The sequence below is a fragment of the Eubalaena glacialis genome, chromosome 18 (assembly GCF_028564815.1).
Source record: "Eubalaena glacialis isolate mEubGla1 chromosome 18, mEubGla1.1.hap2.+ XY, whole genome shotgun sequence".
Taxonomy (NCBI): Eukaryota; Metazoa; Chordata; class Mammalia; order Artiodactyla; family Balaenidae; genus Eubalaena; species Eubalaena glacialis.
This window is the reverse complement of record NC_083733.1, coordinates 19,533,287-19,558,592: the sequence shown is the minus strand read 5'-3', so window position 1 is coordinate 19,558,592 and position 25,306 is coordinate 19,533,287. Positions and strand designations below refer to the sequence as shown.

The 25,306-nt window shown below is 53.0% G+C and overlaps 1 protein-coding gene across 4 annotated transcripts; it reads left to right on the top strand.

Moving 5' to 3' along the window:
* The first annotated feature begins 36 nt into the window (after positions 1–36).
* Positions 37–19,118, top strand: SLC9A5 (solute carrier family 9 member A5). 4 transcript variants are annotated; one of them, XM_061172632.1, is made up of 16 exons: positions 37–462; positions 4,226–4,508; positions 6,005–6,168; positions 6,342–6,420; positions 6,725–6,902; positions 7,482–7,702; positions 7,933–8,135; positions 8,363–8,452; positions 8,550–8,620; positions 9,360–9,489; positions 9,975–10,063; positions 10,225–10,351; positions 14,421–14,591; positions 15,132–15,201; positions 15,870–16,004; positions 18,567–19,118. In XM_061172632.1, the coding sequence occupies exons 1-16, from the start codon at positions 454–456 to the stop codon at positions 19,037–19,039; spliced, it is 2,493 nt and encodes an 830-aa protein (XP_061028615.1). In that variant the 5' UTR covers positions 37–453; the 3' UTR covers positions 19,040–19,118. The 4 variants fall into 4 exon arrangements, with proteins under 4 accessions (XP_061028615.1, XP_061028613.1, XP_061028612.1 ...); XM_061172630.1 differs by lacking the exon at positions 37–462 and adding an exon at positions 1,220–1,412 and having other exon boundaries at positions 4,206–4,508; positions 14,466–14,591; XM_061172629.1 differs by lacking the exon at positions 37–462 and adding an exon at positions 1,220–1,412 and having other exon boundaries at positions 4,206–4,508.
* Positions 19,119–25,306: the final 6,188 nt, after the last annotated feature.

The following is a 25,306-nucleotide window of genomic DNA, read 5'->3' as shown; positions in this document are numbered from 1 at the left end:
CTCGGTTTAGGGGCGAGAAGGTCCTGATTCCTTCAGCTGAGGGATGAAGTGGATGGGCTTCCCTCATTTGGAGAAAGCAGGTAGATGGGTCCCTTTCAGTTTAGAGCAAGAAGTGAAAATAGATTACACTCAATTCGAAGGAAGAGGTGGGATCATTTACCTTTAGTTGGAGGAAAAAGAGGGACGGGTGCCCCTAATTCTGGGAAAAGGATGGGATGACTCAGTTTGGCGGCGAGGTAGAACGTTACCCTCAATTTTGGGGAAGAACGGAGATGGGTTGCCCTTCAGCTTGAATGAAAAGTGGAAACGGTCCTTTTCAGTTTGGGGCGAGATAAGCCGAATGTCCCCTCAGGTTTGGGGAAGAGGTTGGGTGGATCCCTCTTAGTTTGAAGGGAATCGATAGACTGGGGTTTCCATAGTTTAGGGAAGAAGATACGTTTCCTTCATTGTCTCATGGAAAAGGTGAGAAGCGTTCACTGTAGTTTAAGGGAAAGGGAGGCTGGCTGTTCCTCGGTTTGGTAAATGAAGAGGAACAGCCTCCTATTCAGCCTGGAATGAGCTGGGCCCCATCTGGGCCTTGGGATTTCTGGGGACGATGGGGACAGTTGTCCCTCACGGCTTTCTAAAAAGGGCCCAGTGCGCGTGCGCAGCTCTGGTCTGGGCGGGGACCCGAAGGGGGCCCCTCCAGTCTGCACCGGGCAGCGCCGGAGCCCGTGGCCTCGGTATCGGGGGCCGGCTGCTGGCCGCGGGCAGCACTCTCGGTGGCGGGGCTGCGCTCCTCCCGCCTGGACCCCGCCTCCCGGCAGACCCCAGTCACTCCAGCGGCTGGCCGTCGCCACCGTCGCCACCGGCTGGTGGAATGCAGAGGTGCCCCTGGAGGGCTGTGGCCGCTCACAGCTCTGAATCCGGGTCGGGGGAGGTTTTGGGAGAGTTTGGGGGAGCGGGCTTGAAGGAATAGGTTGCAGGACTTGGGGAAGGGCTGCACTGGGGAATTTCCAGAGTCGGGACTGGTTTAGAGCGGAGAGGCAGGCGTCCGCACTACGGACGCCCGGGGCAGGGTCTCGGAGTCCGGACCTGGCTTGGGGGTATCGGAGCCGGGATTGGGGGGAGCGGGCCCCACGTGCCTGTGACGCGGGGGCGGCCGGTAGGCGGCGGCGGCGACGGCGACGCGGGGCCGGCGGCCGTGCGGTGCCGGGAGGGCTGCTAGGCAGGCGGCAGGATGCTGCGCGCCGCACTGCTGCTGCTCGGGCTGCCCCTGGCGGGGGCGGGAGCAACCGAAGAGCCCACCCAGGAGCCGGGGTCGCCGGGTGAGCCTCCCCCAGGGTTGGCGCTCTTCCGCTGGCAGTGGCACGAGGTGGAGGCGCCCTACCTGGTAGCCCTCTGGATCCTGGTGGCCAGCCTGGCTAAAATCGGTGAGTGCGTGTGTGCGTGCGCCAGGGCCGGCGGCCGTCATTGGACCCGTCCCCAACCCCTAGTCCCCAGATCCGGGCCGGCTTCTTGCAGAGTGCCCCGACCTAGCTTCCGATTCCACAAATCCAGGCTCTCACATTGTTTCTGCGCCTCCTCTTGTGGATCTCCCTCCTCCCCTTCTCCTCGAGTGGGAGCCCTGAGGATTTGCCTTCTCAAAGGGCTGCCCCAGCTCTCTCCAGCCCCATCCCTAGACTCCTTTGCCCTTTCCTCTCTTCTCCTTGAAGTAAGCTCTTTGATCTGGGCTCTCCTCCACCAATCCCCAGCCTCCTAAAAGCTTCTGTCAGCAGTGAAGACGTGTGGGGACATTGAGGGGATGGTGTTCTCCTGCAAACCCAGGCATCCTGGTCCTGAGGAAGCAGCCTTCCCTGGAGGCCACCGCCAAGTGTCCATTCTCTTGGGATACTAAACTGCCACTTTTCCTCTATTCCCCCTCTGCTCCCCTAAAGGTGCCCCCTTCTTGTGCTTAGCTGCGCCCGCCCCCCCCCCCCCATTCAGGTCTACCTTCTTCCCACCTCAGGATATAAGAAACTTCCATTTATTGGGGCCTTACTCTGTACCGCCTGCACTAGATGCTTTCATACATCCAGTCTCCTTCAGTCTGCACAGTAAAGGTTGTGCTTCAGACTCCTTTCCTTGAATAGAGCTGCTTTTCCTTGCCTCTGCCCCTTCCTCCCCACTTCTGAGCAGCCAGTGGTCCCTCCTCCCACCACAGACCCTCCTCCCTCTCCCTGTTGTGCAGGCTCTGCTGTGGGGGTGACTAATTATAGCTGAGCCGTTGCTACTCACTCCCCATCTATGCAGGCACAGCCTGTACTCCAGTCTCACCAATACAGTCTTCATGTAGGAATCACACAGTCTAGGATTTGCCCCCTTCTCCCCCCAGGGACACAGCTGGGGGTGGGGGCTGGGCAGGAACAGAATAACTCTCCACTCTGCTGTGGCAGCCCATTAATAATGGAAAATGGGGCTTGAAATGCCCTCAGGGAGCCTAGTGCTGTCAGAGAACAGGCTTTTGTGAAGGGTTTTTGCTGGGATTAATACATGCTCTGGAGATAAGGATGGAATAAAGTCCCTGAAGGAGAGGAAAGGGGGACCAAAGGTAGGGATGAGTGTGGGAAGAGCTATGGCTGAGCTCACCTTAGGGCCTGGCAGCAATGAGAGCAAGGTGGGAGGAGCCTCAGATTTTGGAGCCCAGAATTGGGTTTGCTGAGAAGTCTGCCAGTTGGAGTTCCTGTCTTATTTAGGGTTTACAGCAATGACTGTAGTTTCCCCCATAAATCATAGTGCTTTTTCTAGCTTGGATGACATGCCCTATGGAGGTAGAAGAGAGCCTTTTTCTCATCAAACAAAACAAACAAACAAAAAATCCTTGGGATTAGGGGCAGGGGAGATGGGTAGAATGTTCAGAGATACCTTTCCCCAGCTTCATTACCAGGAGATTTTTTTTTTCCTTTTATTCACCAAATATTTATGTAGATCCCACCATGTGCCAGGCACTGTCCTAGGCTCTCTGGGTACAGCTTCCAAAGGGCACTGTCTTAGCATTGGGTCTCACACAGCCTAACACAGAGGCTTCCCTCACTACTCACCGCACTAGGGATTGTCTGGGGAGAGGTGCTCATCTGGTCTCAGGTCCCAAGGGAAAGCCATAACAGTTTATATTAGGAGGCAAAGGTAGGAGTGGCAATAGTGCTAGAAAACCTCCTCTTCTTTCCTAGGGACAGATCTGTTATTATTTTCTCCCAGAGTCATAATGAATTAACACTTGTTGAGATCCTATTATGTGTCTGACATTCTGCTAGGAAAATTCACACTATATCATTTTATCCTCACCCTGTGTGAGCGGTATTTTTCCCCATATTACAGGAGAAGAAATTGAAATTCAGGTAAATTAAATAATTTGCCTGAGATCACACAATTAGGAAGGGATGGAGCCAGAAGAAGAACTGGATCTCTGACTGCTAAACTTAATGCTTTTCAAACTACTGAGTCCTTAGTGAGCCTATATAATGAAAAGCACATTGGGCTAGGAGGTCTACAGTGCTCCTAGGAGGTATGATATGCATTATGGTCTAGCTCGAGAGGCAGGGCACAATAAGATAATAATAGGTAACATTTATAGAGTGCTTATTGTAAACCACTGGGCTAAATGCTTTTGAGTAGACTGTCTTACTTAAACCTCACAACAATCCTATGAGATCATTACTGTTTTTATCCCCATTTTACTGATGAGAAAACTCAAAGTCAAAGAGGTGAAGTTATTTGCTCCAAGGTCACAGAACTAGTAAATGGAAGAGCTAGGCTTTAAACCCAGGCAGCCTGACTCCAGAGGTCCTGATTTTTACAGCTGTGTTATGCATAAAAATATACCTAGTATTTGCTGAGATTCAAATAATGGCAATGGATAAGGGAGATCAGAGAAAGGTGAGGCCCTTCGAGGATTAGAGAGGAGGGGGCATTTCCAGAAGGGGAAAAAGTAAGCAAAGGTCTAGGTTACCATGACAGGAGCACCAAGAAACAGACAACTTTGGCTGCAGTGGGGGATTTGAAGCCCTGGAGGCTGGAGATTCTAGCAGTCCTGGATTTTTCTTCTTCCTTGGTCCCAGTGTCAGGGGTCCCGACCTTGAATAAACTTCTAAGACTGGGAGGTTATAGGCCAGTGTGTGTGTGTGTGTGTGTGTGTGTGTGTGTACATCCCATAAGCTGATAGCTCCTGCCCTCTTCTTGCATTGTAGTGTTTCACTTGTCTCGGAAGGTGACGTCTCTGGTCCCTGAGAGCTGCCTGCTGATTTTGCTGGGACTGGTGCTGGGGGGCATTGTCTTGGCTGTGGCCAAGAAAGCTGAATACCAGCTGGAGCCAGGCACCTTCTTCCTCTTCCTGTTGCCTCCTATCGTGCTGGACTCGGGCTATTTCATGCCTAGCCGGCTGTTCTTTGACAACCTGGGTGCCATCCTCACCTACGCTGTGGTGGGCACACTCTGGAATGCCTTCACGACAGGTGCTGCCCTCTGGGGCCTGCAGCAGGCTGGACTTGTGGGTGAGTGACCTTAAGACCTGGACTGATAGCGGGAGGCTTTGCCAGACTCATCACCCAGCTCCCTTTTCTTCCAGCTCTGAAGATCCTGTGTTGATGAGAGCCATGCCCTGAGAGCTCCATCTTAGGTCCCTCCCAACTGGAGTGTGAGGCAATGCTCCAGATGGGCCTTCAGCCTTCATTTAGGTCCCTGCCAGATGAGTCTGGGCTTCTGCAGATGACAGCTGAGTAGGGGCCTGGCTCCCAGCTGTGTGTGGGCTGCCAAGGCTGGGACTCTGCCGCCTCCTGCCCTGACACCATACTGCCACTTGCCAGCCTGGCTCCCCTGAGGCACAGCTCACCTTTCCTGTGAGGGCTCTGCCCAGGCCACATCAGGGTGGTTTTCTGTTTTTATTATTATTTTTAATAAATACATATTATACATCCACAGAATGCAAGACACTACACTGGGTGTTCTCTCTTTACTCATCCCACTGGCTCTTCATAGCAACCTTGCTGGGGGTATAATTTGTCCCACTTTAATGGATGAGGAAATAGAGGCCCTTAAACTCATTCGATATCAGGTCCAAAGTTAGCAGGAGAGGTCTGTTTTACTGAGGCTCTTTGTCCTGTCCTGCTCCCTTCTTCCTCATTTCCTGGCCCCCAAATCCATTCAACCCTGAATGATGACTCAGACTTCTTCACAGATGCAAGGGGAGGTTTGCAATTTCCACTTGGGGACTCCAACCTGGTTTTGCTAATGGGTCACTGAACTATTTGGGGGCAGGAAGGGAAGGGAGGACATCAGACCATAGTAACAGTAATCCTAATAATAGATAATATCTATTGGTTGCTTACTATGTATTAGGCACTGGCTAAATAAGGAACTTTTTGAGTTTCTTATTGTTCTATTATTATTCTCAATATATACATGTGGAAACTGAGGTTCACAGAGATTACATGGCATGTTCAAGTCCCACCTGTGGTGGGTGCTTCCCATACTATATTCAGCCCTCATGGATGGATAGTCCCTCCCCCTCCTGCTGAGAACTGTGTCGAATTCCTTAGGCTGAGAACCACCGGGGTGGGAGAAAGCACTCTCTTTCGTTCTTCTCCCGAATAAAGCCAGCCAGCAGCCAATTTCCACCTGCTGGTGGTTATTATTACTGTTGCTGCAGTTCTTATTGTCAGTGCCACCTTAGCTTTCCAGGTTACATAGAGCTACCGTAGCCATCTCCTGGGTTGATTTTTGCAGCAGTACTGTTAGGCAGGCATATGAGGAGGCATGGCTTATGAGAAGTCATGTGACAATGACAGTGCCAACATCACAGAGCTGGTAAGTGGCAAAGGCAGGCCTTAGGCTCAAGACCTAAGGTCTCCTGACCTGCAGGCTGATGCTCTCTTCACCATCCCAGGTCCTCTCGGGGCATACTTGTTTTAATAGTGGGGCTGGAGTCTGGGCTTGTCACAGGGACTGCTGTAGGCAATTCAGTACCTCACCATTTGCTGTCCCTCGAAAGCCCCTAGAGTGCAGGCTGGCTTGCTGGACTTCCTGCTGTTCGGGAGCCTCATCTCAGCAGTGGACCCCGTGGCCGTGCTGGCTGTCTTTGAGGAGGTGCACGTCAACGAGACCCTCTTTATCATCGTCTTCGGCGAGTCCCTGCTCAATGATGCAGTTACTGTGGTGAGAGTGCTCGGCTGGCTGCCGTTCCTTGACCCCAGGCTGCCATGCTCTGACCAGGCTCGACTCTTCCCCGGGCCCCCTGGGGAAGAAATATGGTCTCTGCTTTCCCCCTCTCCAAGCAGTCCAAATTGCTGCCTTCCCCCGGCGCTCCTGATGCTCCTCTTCTCGCTTAGGTGCTGTACAAGGTCTGCAACTCTTTTGTGGAGATGGGCTCTGCCAACGTGCAGGCCACTGACTACCTGAAGGGAGTCGGTCAGTATTTCCCCCCTCTTGGCGGGCACTGGAGTTCTGCCTCCCCTGGGTTGCTGAGCCACTGCCCCCCACTGCGTCAGGACAGAGGACGCTGCTCGGGTTGCCTCATTCCCTTCCCTCCTGTATGGAGAAATAGGGCCCTGAGAACCTGAGAAGGAGGGCCTTTCCTGGAATCCTAGCTCTGGGACCCTGACCCCTGGGAAGCACAGTGGGCATCATCCTCCACTCTCTGCCAGGCAGCAGTCTTGTCAGCCCTGGTGGGGTCCGGGCCAGGGGTCATGCTGACAACCCACTCCTCCCCCAGCCTCCTTGTTTGTGGTCAGTCTGGGCGGGGCAGCCGTGGGCTTAGTCTTTGCCTTCCTCCTGGCCCTGACCACACGCTTCACCAAGCGGGTCCGCATCATCGAGCCTCTGCTGGTCTTCCTCCTCGCCTACGCAGCCTACCTTACTGCTGAAATGGCCTCGCTCTCCGCCATTCTTGCGTGAGTCCTGGGGGCCTTGCAGGCAGGCAGCTGGGAGGGGGCACTGGAGATGGTCGCCCCTCACATGGACAGAAGCAGGACCCGGAGGAGTCCATAGGTCTCCCTGAGCCCTTGTGGGAGTGGGAGCTTCAAACTCCCCTGGGGAGATACTAAGCCTCAGGTAACATTCCAGGACCTGCCTCTAGGGCTGTTCTGGGCACCCCAGAACCCAAACTTCCTCTGCTTAAAGTGCTCTCTGGGGTGTAGGCTGAGCTGGAAGTGGACTTTGAGGCCTGGTGCTACTGGCTCTGGTGGCCACAGAACTCTAAAAGGTGCCTCAGACAGTGTGCTAGTCAGAGCATGTTTCTCCCACCTTCCCCCTCCAGAAGGCACCGAGAGGGAAGCCTGGAGATTTGGACCCTTTTATCCCAGGACCACCACTACCTATCCTTGGATGGTCTCCATGCCTCCCTGGGCTTCGGCTCTGAGAATCTGACATCCTGTGATGGGCAACACCCTCTCCTGCGCATGCTCAAACCCCAAAGGCTGTGCTTCCTGTGGCCCCTCCTCACTCGCCCTGACTCTCCATTCCTCTCCCAGGGTGACTATGTGTGGCCTGGGCTGTAAGAAGTACGTGGAGGCCAACATCTCCCATAAGTCCCGCACAGCTGTCAAGTACACAATGAAGACTCTAGCCAGCTGCGCTGAGACCATCATCTTCATGCTGCTTGGCATCTCGGCCGTGGACTCTTCCAAGTGGGCCTGGGACTCTGGGCTGGTGCTGGGCACCCTCTTCTTCATCCTGTTCTTCCGAGCCCTCGGTATTGCCCTCTGCTTTCCCACCCTCCTTCCTGCCCACCCTCCCAGCTCATCTCCCAGTCTGAGTCCACATCCTTGTCAACAATTTCTAAGCCTCCCCTTATTGCTCACCCCTCCCAGCCTGTCAGACCTTAGCCCAGATACTTGGTGCCATCCATGCCCAGTGCCCTCCACTCCTGCTGTACGCGTGCCCTCCAACACCCTGCTCCCACTGGCCTCCCTCCTGCTGTAGGCGTAGTCCTGCAGACGTGGGTGCTGAATCAGTTCCGGCTGGTCCCTCTGGACAAGATTGACCAGGTGGTGATGTCCTATGGGGGCCTGCGGGGGGCTGTGGCCTTCGCTCTCGTCATCCTCCTGGACAGGACCAAGATCCCTGCCAAGGACTACTTTGTAGCCACCACTATTGTGGTGGTCTTCTTCACAGTCATCGTGCAGGTGGGAGCGCCCATGAGGCTGGATGGGGAGAGGGTCTGGCAGGCCCTGGGGGAGGCTTGGAGCCTATGGGAGAGGGGCTCCTCTTCCTCTTGTGGGAGGCAGGGGGGCTTGACTTCCCAGACCTTGAGTGCAGTGAGGTGGGGATACAGAAGCTGAAGCCTAACTATGGGGAGGGAAAGGCAGCAGGGAACTGGACAGGGCTGCGCTCACTGGCTGCCTGTCCGTAGGGCCTGACCATCAAGCCACTGGTCAAGTGGCTGAAGGTGAAGAGGAGTGAGCATCACAAACCCACCCTGAACCAGGAGCTGCATGAGCACGTGGGTACCAGAACCCCATCCCTCCACCTGTCCCTCTCTCCCTTCTCCTATTTTGAGCAGAGTCCTGATCCGGTCCCCCTACCCACCCCCCTTCTAGACTTTTGACCACATTCTGGCTGCAGTGGAGGACGTTGTGGGGCACCATGGCTATCACTACTGGAGGGACAGGTGAGGGAGCTGCCCCGAGGCTCCTTCAGCAGCGGCAGCCTCACCAGCCAGGGCAGCACGGGGGATGTGCACACTTCTGAGGAGGGACACAGTCAGGCTCAGGCTGGGCGACCTCTTCCTGAAGCCCTTCAGGCAGTACTGGTGTCCCAGTACTCTCAGGATAAGACAAGGCTCCCCAGTGAGGCCTGCGCAGCTCTGCCCTGCATGGTCTGGCACCTCCAGACACCAGCCGCATTGTGCTCAGCTGTGTCTTTGACTCTCTGTCTGCCAATGAAATGAACCCTGCTTTAGAAACTCAGAACCCACCATGCTCCCCCGGCCCTGGCCACTGGGACCTGTGCACATGTTGTTCTTTCTACTAGAACATTCCTTTGCCTCCCTCTCACCTACTTGACCTCTATTCATCCTTCAGATCTTACCACAGGCATCAAGTCCTTAGGGAGGTTTCCCTGGCCTCCCTGACTAGGACAAATCCCTATCATACTGTATAATTATCCTTTATAGTTCTTACCATGGTTGTAATTTTACAGTTATATATAATAACTTCATTAACGTCAGGCTTTCCTACAACACTGTCAGTTCCATAAGGGCAGGGACCAGCTTCGAGATTCTCCCTGACTGATGCCCACACCAAGAGACATAGGCCCAGCGCTGGCTGTGCCCCTGCCCTGTCTGAGGAAGGGCCAGCCGCCCAGGCCTTGGGGATGGCACTCAGGACCGGGCCTGGCATCCTCTGTAGGTGGGAGCAGTTTGATAAGAAGTACCTGAGTCAGCTGTTGATGCGGCGGTCAGCCTACCGCATCCGGGACCAGATTTGGGATGTGTACTACAGACTCAACATCCGGGATGCCATCAGCTTCGTGGACCAGGTGGGCCGGCAGACAATGGTGGGTGGGCAGGTGGCCAGCAGGGCAAGGCAGGAAGTGGTGACAAGCAGGCAGGCCCTGAGCAGGCAGTTGGGAATTCCCAGCAGACGCCATAGTCTTGTGAAGTGGCAGCTACAGGAACGAGCCTGGCCTGATGCTGACATGTAGAGTCTAGCAGGCAGTACAGAAAGGTAGGAAACAGCTGGACTCTGGAGTCAGCAGATGTGGTTCAGTTCTTATCATCTCACGCTTGTGACCTTGGGTAAGTCACTTATCCTCTCGGAGCCTCAGTTTCAACTGTAAGAAAGCGCGAGTAAGAGTACCTCTGTCAGAGTTTTGTAGATTCAGTATAAAAAGTGCCTAGCACAGTCCCTGGAACTTCAAAAGAGCAAAGTGTGTTAACCATTGTTATTCTTTTTATTACCCTCTGATTGTCTGGGCCACCTTTCATCTGATTGCCATTTTGACCTCTGACTTGGCCCCTGCAGGGAGGCCACGTCTTGTCCTCCACCGGGCTCACTCTGCCCTCTATGCCCAGCCGCAATTCTGTGGCAGAGACCTCTGTCACCAACCTGCTGTAAGTCCTTGAGCCCCCTTCCCCTTCTTCAAGCTCCTCTCTATTGCGCCCTCTCTCTGAATCCCTTCTGGGGAAGATTTGTGAGCACCTTTGCTTCTGCCCTTCCCCTGGCCTGTGCCTCCTGGCCCGTCCCTAGCACATGTGTCTCCTCCCTCCTGCAGGAGGGAGAGTGGCAGTGGAGCATGTCTGGATCTGCAGGTGATTGACACAGTACGCAGCGGCCGGGACCGTGAGGATGCTGTGATGCACCACCTGCTCTGTGGAGGCCTCTACAAACCTCGCTACAGGGTGAGAGCAGCCAGGGCAGAGTTCTGAGGGGGAGCACTGTCTGGGGAGGCCACGATGGAAGCCTCAAGAGGCAGCTGGCACCAGCTTGTGGAGAGCTATGGATGCCCAGTTGAAAAGTGTGGGCTTCATCTTGTTGGTTATAACCTTTAGTTTTTTAGTTTTTTTTTTTTTTTTTTTTGAGAAAGGTTGGCCTGTTACAAGAACTGTTTAAGAATGTCTTCTCTGGTAGCAGAGGGCAGATCAAACTGGAGGGGGTGAGTTGAGAGGCTGGGAGAGCCAGTTGGGAAGCTGGAGTGAACCACTGCGGATTAGACCTGCGTGGTCAGAAGGGAGAGGAGCACAAAGAACTGTGTGATCAGCCAGGAAGGGGAGAGCAGGAGATACAGAGGGCTTGATGGGGTCACAGACAGAAGCAGGAGTGCTGAGGAAGCCGCCTGCAGGACCACCCTAACCTGGGGGAGGCAGACATCTGTTTTAGGTAATGTGAGTTAGTCCAATGCAGGTCATGAAGCTTTGGGGTCGGAAAGGCCCAACCCATACAGGAAGGAATCTGTTGCAACCCCACAAGGGGGCAGCAAGCCATTACCTTGAACCTTTTTGAAATGAGAAGCCAGCTGTTACCATTCCTGGCAGCTTTAACAGTCAAGGCTGTTTCTACTGCTGAGACAGATTGGTTTCCTTTAATTTTCTCCCACTGCTCCTGATTTGACTCTGCAGCTCTGCAGAGTTAAGTCTGCAAAGGTTTCAAAACAGCTTCCTTCCACACAGGCCTCCTTGCCCTCAGGCCAGCAGCTCCTGTCCTTGGTGTGTCTTCTTTAGTCATTAGAAATGAGGCCCCTTGGAGTTCTCTGGTAGCCTAGTGGTTAGGATTCTGGGCTTTCACTGCCGTGGCCTGGGTTTGGCACAGGGGCTCTTTCACCTTTCTAGTTCTGGAACTTGCCATTCTCTTCCCACAGCCCAGAATCCCTCCAGCTTTGGCTCACCACCCTGAGGCCCCATATTGTTCTTACAGTCAGGCAACCCACCATGTCTTCCTCAGTTAATGACTATTAAACCCTGTCGCAGCCTACCTGTGGGGTTTTTTGTTTGTTTTTTGGTTTTGTTTACTTTTTTCTTATGGAAAATTTCTGTCGTTCACAAAACTAGAGAGAATAACTCATTTAACCACCACTCACCTCCAATAATTTTCAATGCATGGTCAATTCTGTTACATTCTGTCCCCCCCTACGCCCCATCTACACTTTATTATCTTAAAGCAAACTCCAGACATCATATCATCTCTAAATATTTCCACATGTATCTCTAGGTGGCAAGATTCTTTAAAAAAAAAAAAGCCTTAGTACCCTTATCACTTACAACAAATAACAGTGATTCCTTCTCACCTCAAATATCCAGCCAGTGGTCAATAAATACCTTTTTCCAGCTGGTTTGTTCAAGTCAGGATCCAAATAAAGTCCACAGTTTGCATTTAGTAAACATGTCTCTTTATTTTTAAAAAATCTGTGATAGTTTTGTCTTCCTTTTTTTCTCCTTATTATTTACTTACTGAAGAAACTGGATACATTATCTCAGAGAATGTTCCATTTTACAGATTTTGCTGATTGTATTCCAGTGGTGGTGTTTAACATGTTCCTCTACATACTGTATTTCTTGGTAGTTAAATCTGGAGGCCTGGTTGTATTCAGGAACATTCGATAGGTGTGCTATGTATTTCTTATTGTATTACATCAGGAAGTACATAATGACCGACTGTCTGTGGATGTGTGTGTGTAAGATTGGTCAATGGTTCAGTCCAACCAGTTGTGAAGTCAATTAAAAAAACTGGATTAAGATTGTGCTTATCCCTGTTAAATGTCATCTTATTTGATTTAGCCCATCATTCCATTGTTTGGATCCCATGTCTGCCACCAAACATCTCAGATTCACATCATATGAAAATTTGCTAAGTCTGTTAACTTTGTATTCATCAAAATCAACATAAAAATGTTGAAGAGGATAGAGCTGAGGACAGAGCCCTGTGGCATGCTACTAAAGACTTTCCTCCAGACTGACCTTGATCAAGAATTTTTGGGGTATGGTTACTCAACCAGTTCTAAATCCACTTAGTTATGCCAGAACACAATCCATAATTCCTCATGTTCTTCACAGAAATATCATTAGAGAGAGACAGAAGTGTCTAGTATGCAGTTAGAAACATAAGATTATAGTTTAGGAGAGAGACACGGGCTGGAGATAAAGATTTGGAAGCAATCTATATCAGAGGTTTCCTGGCCTGGCTACATCAGAATCTCCCAGGGACCTTGCTAGAATACATATTCCTGGCTTCACCTCCTGGAGAGTCTGATCCTGTAGTGTGCAATGGGATGAGGAATCTGCTCTTAATAAGTCCCCTGAGGGGATTCAAATGTAGCTGGTCTGATGGCTGATGTTTGGGAAACACAGATGTATCCCTGGGCTAGCTGGCGCTGAGAGTGGACACTTTCACTGGAGAGGGCATTTAGAGGGGAGAGGGGGTGCCAAGGACAACACTGAGGAATGCACATGTAAGAAAAGGAAGGGGAGCCAGCGGAGGAGAGAGAAGGAGCCCTTGGAGGGGCAGTAGCAGATGGTGTCTCGGGGGCCTGGGGCAGGAGGGCTGGACATTGCACAGATGTTGCCTAACCAGAGGCCATGGCACTGCTGACCAGGGACAAAGCAGCACACTGAAGCTGCAGGCAAACCCCACTGGAGCTGTATTTTTTTTTTTTTTAGTTTGCATTTCTTTTTTTTTTTTTTTTCTTTTTTTTTCAACATCTTTATTGGAGTATAATTGCTTTATAATGGTGTGTTAGTTTCCACTTTGTAACAAAGTGAATCAGCTATACATATACATGGAGCTGTATTTCTGATAGTCAAGGAATTAATGGGTACTAGGGAAAGTGTCAGAATGTAAGTGTAAAAGTCTGGCAGCAAAAGCGATGCAATGGTATCAATGGAAAGGCCTTTTTCAAGGAGGTAAGGGCAGGAGCACGCTTAAAAGCAGAGGGAGGGGGGCCAGTGTCGAGGGAAGGATTGAAGATGCAGGAAAGTGGAGGACCGGGAGGGAGGAGGGAGCAGAGCAGGGAACTGATGGAGGCAGGGAGTGAGCTAAGCAAAGCGGAGGCCTGGGTTGGGGAGTGATGAGCCCTGTGAAGGAGGTGGGCCCCTGCACGCCCAGGAGAGAAGGGCACCTCTGTGTGAGTGTGTAGAAGAGGGCAGCTGGGAGGAGACTTAAAGGGGGCTCTTAGATCCAGCTCAGGGAAGCAGAAAATATGAGGCAAAGGAAAGGGACCAGACTGGGGATGTGAGGCAGGACAAATGATTGGGAACATGCGGGCAGCACTTTGGAGGGTTACCACTAGGTAATGAAAAGGCCGCTCAGCAGTCAAGGGCAGAGGTGGAGACAGTCTAAGTGAGTGTGTAGTGGGCTTGGTCTTTATGAGAAAGAGTTGGAAAGAGGAGAGATGGGGGTCGTCCTGAATTGGACACCAATTCAGGTATTGTTGGACTGAGAGGGTCGAAGGTATCAAGAGAGATAGTCATGGAAGTTCAAAGTGCAGCCTGAGGAGTCATGGTGGTGGCTGTAGAACTGGCTAGCTGGAGAGTTCCAGCTGGACAGAGTCCTGTGTAGTTAAAAAGAGGCAAATGGGCCAAGCATGTGGACCAGGCTCAGATAAACAGAGGTGCAAAGAAGGAAATGCCCCCCTTGGCCTCACAGGACTGAGGGGACAAGACACAGGGTCCCCTGCCTCTTGTCGCTTCAGATCAGAGAGAACTGAGAGAGGGCAGTAGGGAATACGGAAAGCCAAATTTGAGGGAACAGGTTCTGGGATAAAGGAAAGTTTTTCCCCAGTGAACTGAGCATATAGAGAGTATAGAGTCTGGCTGGGTCCCTACTGTATTTTTTGTTTTGTTTTGTTTTTTCAATCCATGGCTAGTTCTGGCAACAGTGGGCCGGCAGGAGCTATGGTGAACATGGGGCTGTGGCCTGGGGTCCCTGTGGGAGGCCAGGACACCCAGCCTCACGGCAGGGCGGGGCTGTCATTGTCAGTACAAAGCCAGCTGCAGCCGCCACTTCATCTCTGAGGATGCGCAGGAGCGCCAGGACAAGGAGGTCTTCCAGCAGAACATGAAGCGGCGGCTGGAGTCCTTTAAGTCCACCAAGCACAACATCTGCTTCACCAAGAGCAAGCCACGACCCCGCAAGGCCGGCCGCAAGAAGGCATGTGCTTTCTCTGGGACTCCTGTTTGCAGCTGCAGGCTGATGGCACACAGTTTTGAGCTTCCAAGTATTGGAATCCAGCCTAGGGGGACCCCCTAGATGGATAATCCTCAGGGACTTGGGGGCTGCAGCAGCTTGGGTTCCCTTTTGCATCTTCCTGGAGCCCCAGAAGGGGAAGGCAAGGGCTTCAGAAGGAGATCAGCCTCTTGTCCATGTGGTCACCTGCTGGGAGGCAGCAGGACCACCTACCAGAGGTGAAATGGGCAGGAGAAAGGCAGATTCCTTGTTGGGGGGACTCCATGAGCTCCTTATTCAGCCCAGGCTGATGTACTGAGTGTCCTTGCTGGGGCACATCAGACTCCACAACACTTGCCGGGGTTGGTGGGGGGCGGTCAAGGGATGGTAGAACCATTGGGACTGACAGATTCCCTTCCCTGCTGCATCAGGAAGACCTGTCCTCCTGTTGACCCCACCAGACGACAGGGTTGGGGTTTGGGGCCAGGGCCAGAGGCTTAGGGTTTTTTGTTTTTTTGTCCTTAGAAGGATGGCATGGCTAACACGGAGGCTACAAATGGGAAACCTCCTCGAGACCTGGGCTTCCAGGACACAGGCAAGCAAGGAGTGGGGTGGAGTTGAGGATGGGATAGGGAGGGAAAGGGCAGGGGCCCATCAGCCAGAAGCCTGAAGGACCTCCTCTGTACAGCATTCAATACCATAAACTGGGGCTCTTCCCCTCAGGGACTAGACGGGCACACTTGATTTCAAAGCTGAACATGTCTAAGCAGTTATTAGACATCTGTGACATCAGATAGCTAACTACAGGTTACAGGCCCTGAGGACTTGGAGAAGGTGTCATAAAGGGGGAGCTTGGTCTGGGCCTTGAAGGATGGGTGAACCCTGGTGTCCCCGTCTGTAAAACCAGGAGTTTGGATGAGCTGCACACTGATGGGCCTTCCAGCCCTCCAGATGTTTATGCTGCCAGTTGACGATGGGATCTGGGGCTGAGAGATGATGGGGGAGCTGGAAAGTGTGACTTCCCTTATGGCTTCCTCTGAGGACCTGGCTTTCCCTGTTGCCTCCTTCAGCTCTGCAGCCCCACCTCCCTTCCTCTCAAACACACAACTCCGTAGGCCAGTGCTGTAACAGCCACAGGACAAAGCAGGTGTCCCTGCCAACTGTGGGCTCTACCTGGGTGGACAGGGGGTCTGGCTTGGGGTTGTGTGGTACCAAGAGGCAGCTGCTGGTGGCCAACCCCACTCGGCTCTTGTCCCTCTCCAGCTGCTGTGATATTAGCCGTAGAGTCTGAGGAGGAGGAGGACAGTGACAGTTCGGAGACAGAGAAGGAGGACGATGAAGGGATCATCTTTGTGGCTCGGGCTACCAGTGAGGTTCTCCAAGAGGGCAAAGTTTCAGGTAATGGCTTCCTCCCGCCTACCTCCCTCTGGAGCTGTGCAGCTGGCTTCCTCCCCCTTCACTGATGGCCTCTACTCCAGACAATCCCTCTTCCTATTCGCTCATTTATTCACCAACCAGCATTTACTGAGCATCTCCTTTATGTCAGACACCTGACATACATGATCTGATTCAATCCTCACAACAACCAAGATGGGGAAACTGAGCTCAAAGGAATTCTGGACTTGTCCAGAACCAACCAGAATTTGAACCTGACCCACCCGATTCAAAGTCCAAAGCCTTTTTACTGCCGTGCCGCCTCCCTTTACTCTCTGGCGAGAAACACGAGGTGACAAGCAAACCTAACACCAGACTCTGTTGTGACCCGTGAGAGCTCAGCACACCAGCCCTCAGGTACAGACCCGGTGAGGGTGGCAGCCTGACCTGAGAGAGGAGCCTGACTTGGCTCAAGCACCCTAGGTGTCTTTTAAAAAACATATTACAGAAAATTTCAAAATATACAATAGACAGAATAGTAAAATAAACTTCCCATCTATCCACCAGACAGCTTCAATAATTATCTACTCCTAACCAATCTTATTTCATCTATACCCTCACTATGCCCCTCTCTTCACTGGATTCTTTTGAAGCAAATCTCAAATATCATTATCACTTTATCAAAAAATACTTCAGCATGTATCTCTAAAAGATAAGGATTCTTCTTAAAAATATAACCACAATACCATTATCATATCCAAAATCTTTGTTATCAGATATCCAGTTGGTGTTCAAGTTTCCCTGATTGTCTTAATATTTTTTTACAGTAGGTTTGTTCAAATAAAAATCCAGACAAGACCCACCGATGAAATTTGGTTGATAAGTCTCTTTTAATCTACAGCAGTGATTCTTAAGAGGGTAGTGGTGGAGTGATTTTGCCCTCTAGGGGATTGTCTGGAGACATCTTGGGTTGTCACAGCCGGAGGGGGTACCTCTGCAATGAGTGGGTAGAGGCCAGGGATGCTGGTAAACATCCTACAATGCACACGACAGCCCCCCTACAACAAAGTATCTCTTCCAACCTGTCAATAATGTCAAGTTTGAAAAACCCTGATTTATAGGTTCCCCCCACCAATCCTTTTTTTCTTGCATTGTATTTATTGAAATAACCTGGTTATTTGTCCCACAGTCTTTCCTTGTCTGGATTTTGCTGATTGCATCCCCAAAGCATCATTTAATATGTTTCACTGACCCTTATATTTCCCTTAAACCAATAATTAAATCCAGATCAGATTTGGTAAGCATACTTCATAGGTGGTGATGCTGTACCTCCTATTGCATTCATCACACCAGGAAGCATATACCATGTGGTTGTCTCTCTTTTTGTGAAGTTAACATTGATAACAGGCTTTAGCTATTGTTGGCTTGATCCATCCATTATCAAGTTCCCTGTCAACTTTTCATCAGACGGTCTTGGCAGCCATTGGTGATCACTGCCAGATCCAACATTTCATTAGGGGTTGCACAATGGTGATATTCTATGTCTCTTTTTTCATCTGCATTGATTAACAGTAATTCTTCTACCAAAAAAACTTCCCTTCATCAATTACTTAGTTACTTTGAGGTACAGTTCATATAGGGAAGAATAGATAAATGCTTGAATTTTTCATTTTATTTATCAGTTTTCATACCAACAGTTAGTTCCCCAGCATCCTCTAAAGGTGAACACTGAAGTTTTTTGTTTAGTTTTGGTTGTTGTTAAAATTCAATCCAGCATCCCAGGTCTTTCAAGAGAGGTAGTTTTACTTTCAATCGCAGAATTAATACATTTCATAACATACTCAGTCAAGATTTTTGGAGTGCTCAGGACTTTATCAATGAGCAGACACATACTGAGCACCTATCATACGCAAGGCATTGAGCTTGACTTTGGAGAACAAGGGGTGGTAGGTGGCCAGAGGGCTGCTCTTTCCCAGGTTTCCTCTTTCAGAACCTCAGACTTCCCGTAATGCAGCGGCCGGGCCTTCCATGCTGGCTGCCAGCAGTTCTGGGATTCTCAGGTCCCCTGTGCTCTGGCATCCCCCTCGCCGGCACAGCTTTAGCCTGTTGTTAGGTTCGCATGAGCTCACACTCCTGGACTCTGTCCCACCAAAGGGCTGTGGTGGGAACTCAGGCAAGGAGCCCAGTGGCCAAGCCTCAAGATCTTCCTCACCCTGCTGCTGTCTCACCCTGGGATGGGGCTTGGCAGGATGTGGTTTAAGACTAGCACTGCAAGTTGGGTGAGGGCTGATCGTAGATGGGTTTTTTCTTGCCTTGATCCCGCTTTCTCTTGCTTTAGTTATTTTCATTTGTTCAATAGGTATTTGTTGAGCAACTGCTATGTGCCCAGCCCTGTGCTAGGTGCTGGGTATACTATGGGGAGCAAAACCAGCTGTGGTGCTTCCACTCGGCAAGGCATGCATCAAATAATTGCACACATGGATGCTATGTGGCAACTGTGGAATGAACTTATTTACTGAAAGTGTGCTTATACTTGAGAAAGATTCCACTGGATTGGTAATGAGTGCATGTGTACTCTGTCCCCAGGGAGCCTTGAGGTGTGCCCAAGCCCACGCATCATCCCCCCCTCCCCAACCTGTGCAGAGAAGGAGCTGCCCTGGAAGAGTGGGCAGGGGGACCTGGCAGTCTACGTGTCCTCAGAGACCACCAAGATTGTGCCCGTGGACATGCAGACAGGCTGGAACCAGAGCATCTCGTCCCTGGAGAGCCTGGCATCCCCGCCCTGTACCCAGGCCCCAGCTATGACCCGCCTGCCTCCCCGCTCACTGGTCACTGAAGAGCCCCAGGCCCCTCTCAACCTGCCTTCTGATCTACGCCCTAGCTTTGCCTTTCCCCCGAGCCTGGCCAAGGCTGGCCGCTCTCACAGCGAGAGCAGCGCTGACATCCCCCAGCAGCAGGAGCTGCAGCCCCTCATGGGACACGAGGACCACACTCATCTCAGCCCAGGCACCGCCAACTCCCACTGGTGCATCCAGTTCAACAGAGGTGGCCGGCTGTAGCCCAGGGACTCGAGGAGGAGCAGGGGGCCGGAGCCCCTGTGGAAACCTTCCCTGCACAATGGGCAGAGGAGCCCACTCAACCTGATATGGGGTTAGAGGGGCCTGGACTGAAGTAGCAACTGGGCTCCCGTGGGGCAGGTCAGACGGGTTTCCTGGGCTGGTCCTCACAGGGACCTTTTTCACCACCCTCCCTGCTTCTAACTCCTGCCACTTTCCCTTTCAGTAAGGCCCTTACCCTGGCTCAAGACCCAGTCCAGAGCTTCTAGGGGCAAGGTCCAGAGATGCGGGTAGTTGATGCCCCTTCCCCAGAGGGTCCTCATGGGGTGACTCTACGCAGATGTTCTTGCCCCCAAAGCAAGGGCATCATTCCTCAGCTGACACTGGCCTTTCCTGCCCTCCATCTCCTCCCTAGCACCAGCGCAAGGACAGTACCCTGGCAGAAGGCTCCGCGAGGGGCTGGTCCTCAGAGGGTATGGGGTAGGAAGTGCAGCAGGCTTTGCTGCCCTGTTGGGTCAGCTACCCATAATCGATCTGTTTAGGGCAGTGGGAATCTGTCTCCACTCCTTGCTTTATCTCCTTCCCTTTGCTGCCAGTCACTGGGGCAATAGTTCCTCCTTTTCCAGGACTTAGGCCACAGGGCTGGGCCAGGCTTCACAACAGGGCTGCTTCTTAGCCAGGGTTACTCTGGGGGATCTGCTGCTCTGTGTCCAAGTTTGGACCTTTCAGATCCTTGGGTCTGGGTTTTATGAGGAGGGGAGACGATGGCCTCTGGGCTCCCACCCACATTGTCACCTTGTTATTCCTCAAACAGGAAAGGAGCCAGGTATCCCAGGGCCACTGCTCCACTGCTCTGGGGCTGGGATGCCTGGCTGCAGTGGTAAGGGGCTGACTGGGTGGCAGGTGACTTTCCTGGGGTTAGCGCCTGCCCTGTATTTTGTACTTTGAACCTAAGATACATTAAACATCTCTCGGATGGATGTGTGTCCTGTGTCCATGTGTCTGGGGGTTCTGGGGTGTGGGCAGGGGGCAAGAGGGCAGGTGGTGAGGGAGATGGAAAATGCCAATTCCCTGCCCCAGGGCTTCCTGGATAGAGAATGGGGAGGGGGGTCCTGGGGTCCTGGGAAGGACTGTTAGGCCCTATGGCCCTCCCTCCCTCCTCTCCCATTCCTTCCCAATACATCACCTTACAGGATGTCTGCAGTCCGGGGGATTGCTGTATGGGCACAGGGTCACAGAACTGGGAGTCCACAAAATGGGAACAACCTGTAGGAAAAGAGACCCCAGAGGTCAGGTGCCAAGGTGCCCAAAGATGCAGCCACCACACACTGGGACTGGATAAGCCTTCCTTAAACACCTGGAGGGAGGTGTAGGACAAATGAACAGAAGTGTTCTGCACCTGGCGGGTGGGAGGACAATCTCAAGGGAGCTGGTTACCTTGAGTGTTTCCGACACAAATTGGATAGTGTGGGGTCCAGAAACATTTAGGGACAGAAATCCCTGATAACAGCAGACCCAGATTCAATTTCCACTGTGCTGGAGGATTTACAAAAAAAAAAAAATTATCTATCTTTATTGACACCTAACACACACACCATAAAATTCACCCATTTAAAATGTACAGTTCAGTGGTTTTTAACATAGTCACCGAGTTGTGCAACCCTCACCACAGCCTTAGTTTAGAACGTTTTCATCGTCCCCAAAAGAAACTGTACCATCAGCCGTCACTCCTCACCCTCCGCCTAGCCCTAGGTAATCACCATCCTGTTCTTCATCTGTACAGATCTGAAGGACCCAACACACTGCAAAGGTTACAAATTTAGTCAACATTTTTTCTGTGTTATGCCTGGGGAAGGTGTGAAGAGAAGGAAGAGTGACTTTTAGGCTTTGCCCTCACACTGCTTACAGTTGGCAGTGTTAAGGCCTAGCGGTTAGTCCCAGCTCTCACTCACTGGCTATGTTATCTTAGGTATGTCACGTATTCTCTCTGAGCCCCAGTGTCTTCATCTCTAAAATGAGGTAACAATCATACTTACTTCATAAGGTTGCTGTCTGGATTAGATGATGAAATGTAAAAACCTAGTATACAGCCTGGCCCATGGTAAGGGATTATAATGTTTGTCCTCATTGGTGTTACATTACAAGCCAAAGAACATGTGAGGCCTTGAGGAAATCTGGGAGGGCTTTGGGAGGAGCATGAGTGTGTGTGTGTGGAGGGGCTCTGACAACATGGGCAAAATTGCATGGGTGCATTCCAGGTGGGAAGAGCAGCATGAATAAAAGATATCTGGAGCACATGTGGTGAAAAGCAAGGAGCAGCGGGTGATGTGCTGGGGAGAGACCAGCCAGGGACACAAAGGCTTGGGTGGGGTGACCCTGCTGAGTTTTGGAGGTGGCAGAAAGCCAGCCTGGAGAATTATGATCTGGGGAGTGTGGGCAGTGATGCGCATTAGGGAGCTCAAACGTAGCTGGTGCCAGGTGGAGGATGTGTGAAACCCCACGTGGAGGAAGGGTTGGTAGGAGGAAAGGCTAGAAATGGAAGACCTGTTGGGAGGCTCCTCCAGCAGCCCAGGGATGTGAAGGTGCTTGTGCTGAAGAGGGCAGGCAGCCATTCTCAGACCGCAGTATCAGAATCACTGGGAGCTTGTCAAACACAGATTCCTGGGCCTACCCCAAAGGTTCTGACTCAGCAGGTCTATGGGAGCCCAGCAATTTATAATCTTAACCAGGTCTCCAGAGGAAGGTGGCCCAGACACCACATCCTTCAAAAATTACGAGATTAGAAAGGTTTAGAAATAAAATCCCCATCATCAGACAACTGGTGGTGTAGGGGAGGGGGGTGCAGAGGGGCTCCTGGGCCTGGAGCTGGGTAAAAGGAGGGACTTCCAGGCAAATAGGGTTGGTCAGAGATGAGCAGACTGAGGGTAAGAAAGCAGGTGAGCACAGCCGGGAGGAGGCAGGCATCTGGGATGCAGGAGAGCAAGCAAGTCACCACCTGACTAGGCAGGATGGCAGAAGTGGCCTCCAGTGCCTTGAAGGAGGAAGGATTTTGACCTGGGGAGATGGACATGGGCATTCCAGGTATAGGAGACAGTTTGAGACATGACTTGTGATCAGATGAGTTTTCCAGGCCTGTATAAGAGCTGGTAAGGAAGGCTCTAGATGGTCTTGAAGGCCACACTAAGGAGTCTGGAGTTTATTTAGGCCAGAGGTGAGAGAGATCTGAAGGGTTTAGGGTATTTGTCAACTTAACTGTCTGGGGCAGTACTAAAAAGGGTATGCAAGGTTTGGGATGGAATGAGGGCAATGATTGTGGATCTCTTATCACTAGGCCCCTTGAGGCACAGAGCTCCCACTTCATTTTTGGTTGAGTCATGTTGGTAAGAAATGCAAAGCTGAGGGAAGGTTGGGGAAGGGGCAGGGGAGGGAGGCCCATCCCCATTTTATGATCTCAGTGGAAAAGGCTGCTGTGAGTAGATTTTGCTGCCAGGAGAGCCACAGAGATAGGCCCCATGAGTCACTGTTCAGTCCTGCAAGCTCAGCCCACAAAGCCTGCTGTGGTCATTGGCACAGGCTGGCTCCAGGCCCAGCCCCCAGTGTTCCCCACTAGACTCAGTTTGTCCCCGTTTCTATCTGTATCTTTGCCATCCTGGGGCTGTGCATCCTGCAGCTCTTTGCCTCTTCTGTGTCCCTTTCAGACCGAGCCTCTGAACTGTCTCCATTTGTGACTCTGGTTTACATCTGGCTCATAAATGGGGAACCTCAGGAGGACAGGGGTAGTGCGACCAGTCTCAGGCACCCCTCAACATTTATTCCAGGCCCTGTGCTAGGTGCTGGAAGTATAGAAGTGGATAAAACACAGTCTGTCTTCGCAAAGCTTACAGCATACATTCTGTGTGGAGTGAATAAACCAAGGCCTGGTCCTGCCGCTGAATCAGTCTGTCTGCCTGTGCCCGGGGGTGCTGGGGTCAGTTATGGCCTGTGGCTTGAGGTCTCTCTTAGCACTGGAGGGGTACATGTGCCTGCCAGCAGGTCCAACCAGCTCTTAGGGCTCACAGGGGGCCTGGCTGGTGGGTGGGGGTGGGCAGACAGTGGGCAGCACAAGGGGAGGGAGGGAGCTGGAGGCAGTGACTCAGTGGGGCGGCTCTAGGACAGCTGGGGAGGGAGCCAAGGTTGGTCCTGATGCTCGCTGTAGCTAGAGGAGGGTAGGAATGAGAGGGCCTGCTGGGGGTTGGGGATGGAGCAGGACAACTCCAAGGCTCCTCACTCACAGCCAGATCCCCTCATGAAGAAGGCTCCCGGGCAGCTGCTCCGAGAATCTGGACTTGGTGCTGACGTGGCAGCTGCGATGGTGGGGAGGGGAGGATTGCTATTGTTCCCTCTGTGCCTGCTTCTGATGCCCAGGTTCCCTCCTCTGGCAGCCTCCCTGGGCTCATGAAGGAGGTGACTACCTTAGAGCCAGGGAAGCCACTGCACCCACTGCCCTCTCCCCACAAGGAACCAAGGGCCTGAGCATGTTATGGGGCACAGTGTCTTTTTCTGGCCACATAACCTACCTTCTTACAATCTTCCCACAAATTTGGGGGAGTGTCAGGCCAGGCCCACGTGCCCCAAAGGGACTTCACACCTCAGAGCTGGGAGAGACCTCACAGGTCAACTGTCCAAGTGACTTTCACCAGTTCAGGGTCCCCCAGCTGAGGATGAAATGAGGGGCAGGACACGAACACAGCCCAAGAGCTGGCAGCAAGTGGACCTTCAACATACAGGGTCTTTCCTAGTTCTCGGGGCAATCCCAGGAGGAAAGAATGACTTTCTTTTCTTTTTTCTTTCCTTTTTTTTTTTCACAGGTGAGTAAGATGAGGCTCAAAGAGAACCGAGTTGCTGGAGTTCAGTCAGCAGGTAAGTGGAAGAGCAGAGCTGGCCCTCTAGTTCTAGAATCCTGACCTCAGTCTCAGCCTCCTCGGTGGGATTTTGTGGGAGGGGTGTGGGGTTGGGGAGGGAGCGTATATGAAGGAAGTGCAGGAACGCAAGCGCAAGCGAGTGGTGGGTCTGGGACTGGCGGATTGGTGGATTCCGGCAGGTCTGGGTCAGCTCCCACCACAGAGCCCCCTCCCTGCCTCCTCTTTCCCTCTAACCCAAACAGCAGCCCATCATGGGATAATACAACCTGGCTCTTGGTGCCTGGGACTGAGGACTGGAAGGAAGATGGGGTCTGCAACGGAAGGGCCCCTCCCTCCCACCCTCCGTGAAGATACCCCTACTGGCTGCCAGCAGCACCAAGCAGCTGGTCTGGGCTTAGGGAGTCTCTCTTCCTAGGGGCCTCCTGGGCCCCTGGGCCCACACTTTTCTTCTCCCGGCTGACAGGAACGAGTGCTCCTTGTCTTGCTGAGGGAGGCTGTGGTAGGGCTCCCCGCATCCTGCGTGCATTCAAGAGCAGAAGCTCCCCTCTCCCCTCCGCCGCCACCCTGCAAGCCCCTTTCCTCAGCCCCAGGCGGACCCCTTGCTCACTCACCCTCGCGCACCTACGCCGCCTTCCCCAGCGCGGGAGCGCTTCCGGAGCGCTGAGCAGGCGCGGTGGGAAGGCCGTTGGTCGCTGCCCCAACCGGCGAACTGAGAAGCCAAGTCAAAGTCAGCGGGGGCTTGGGCGGCGGCGGGGGGTAGGGCGGTGAAGCTGAGGCGTCCGGGCCCGCGGGGGACGAGGAGGCGGATGGGCCGGAGGCGCTGCGAGAGCCCGCGTTTTCGCGCTTTCCGGCCGGCTCTGGCGGCTGCCGTCGGGCCTGGCGGGGTGGGCTGTGGCTGCGTCCTCCGGCCCCCAGGGGGCGGTGCGGCGCGGCGCCCGGTCCTCTGCCGCGCTCTTTCCCGCCCCCGCGGCCAGGAGGCGGCGCCCGTCAACGCCAGGCGCCGCGCTGTACCCGCCGTCGAGGCGGCGGTGTGGTACGTTCGAGGGCTCTGGCTGCCTGGCCTTCCGGGTTCGGGGTTCCCCTCGGCGCGTACCCCGGGCGTGAGCGCGGCGGGCGGGCGAGCGAGGGAGCGGGAGCGCGAGTGCCCCGGGGCGGGGGATGAGGCCAGGGTCGGCTGGGCCCACGGGAGCGCGAGCACCAGACAGCGCCCCGCCCACCCCGTGAGCGTCCCACCTGCGCAGGCCCGCCTAGCGTGGCGGCAAGTGAGCGTTCGAGCTTGGGGCCTCCCGGCGAAGGCCCACGTGAGCGTGGACCCGCGAGCCGTGAGCTGGAGGGAGAGACACCGGCTCTTCTCCCCGCTTCTCAGGCC

What these genes read in the sequence shown, in the direction of transcription:
- SLC9A5 (XM_061172629.1), top strand. Translation starts at nt 1,220, where the DNA reads ATGCTGCGCGCCGCACTGCTGCTGCTCGGGCTGCCCCTGGCGGGGGCG. An exon ending in TCGCTCTCCGCCATTCTTGC is followed by an intron (nt 6,903 to 7,481) that starts GTGAGTCCTGGG and finishes TTCCTCTCCCAG; the next exon opens with GGTGACTATGTGTGGCCTGG. An exon ending in CCAAGAGGGCAAAGTTTCAG is followed by an intron (nt 16,005 to 18,566) that starts GTAATGGCTTCC and finishes CTCTGTCCCCAG; the next exon opens with GGAGCCTTGAGGTGTGCCCA.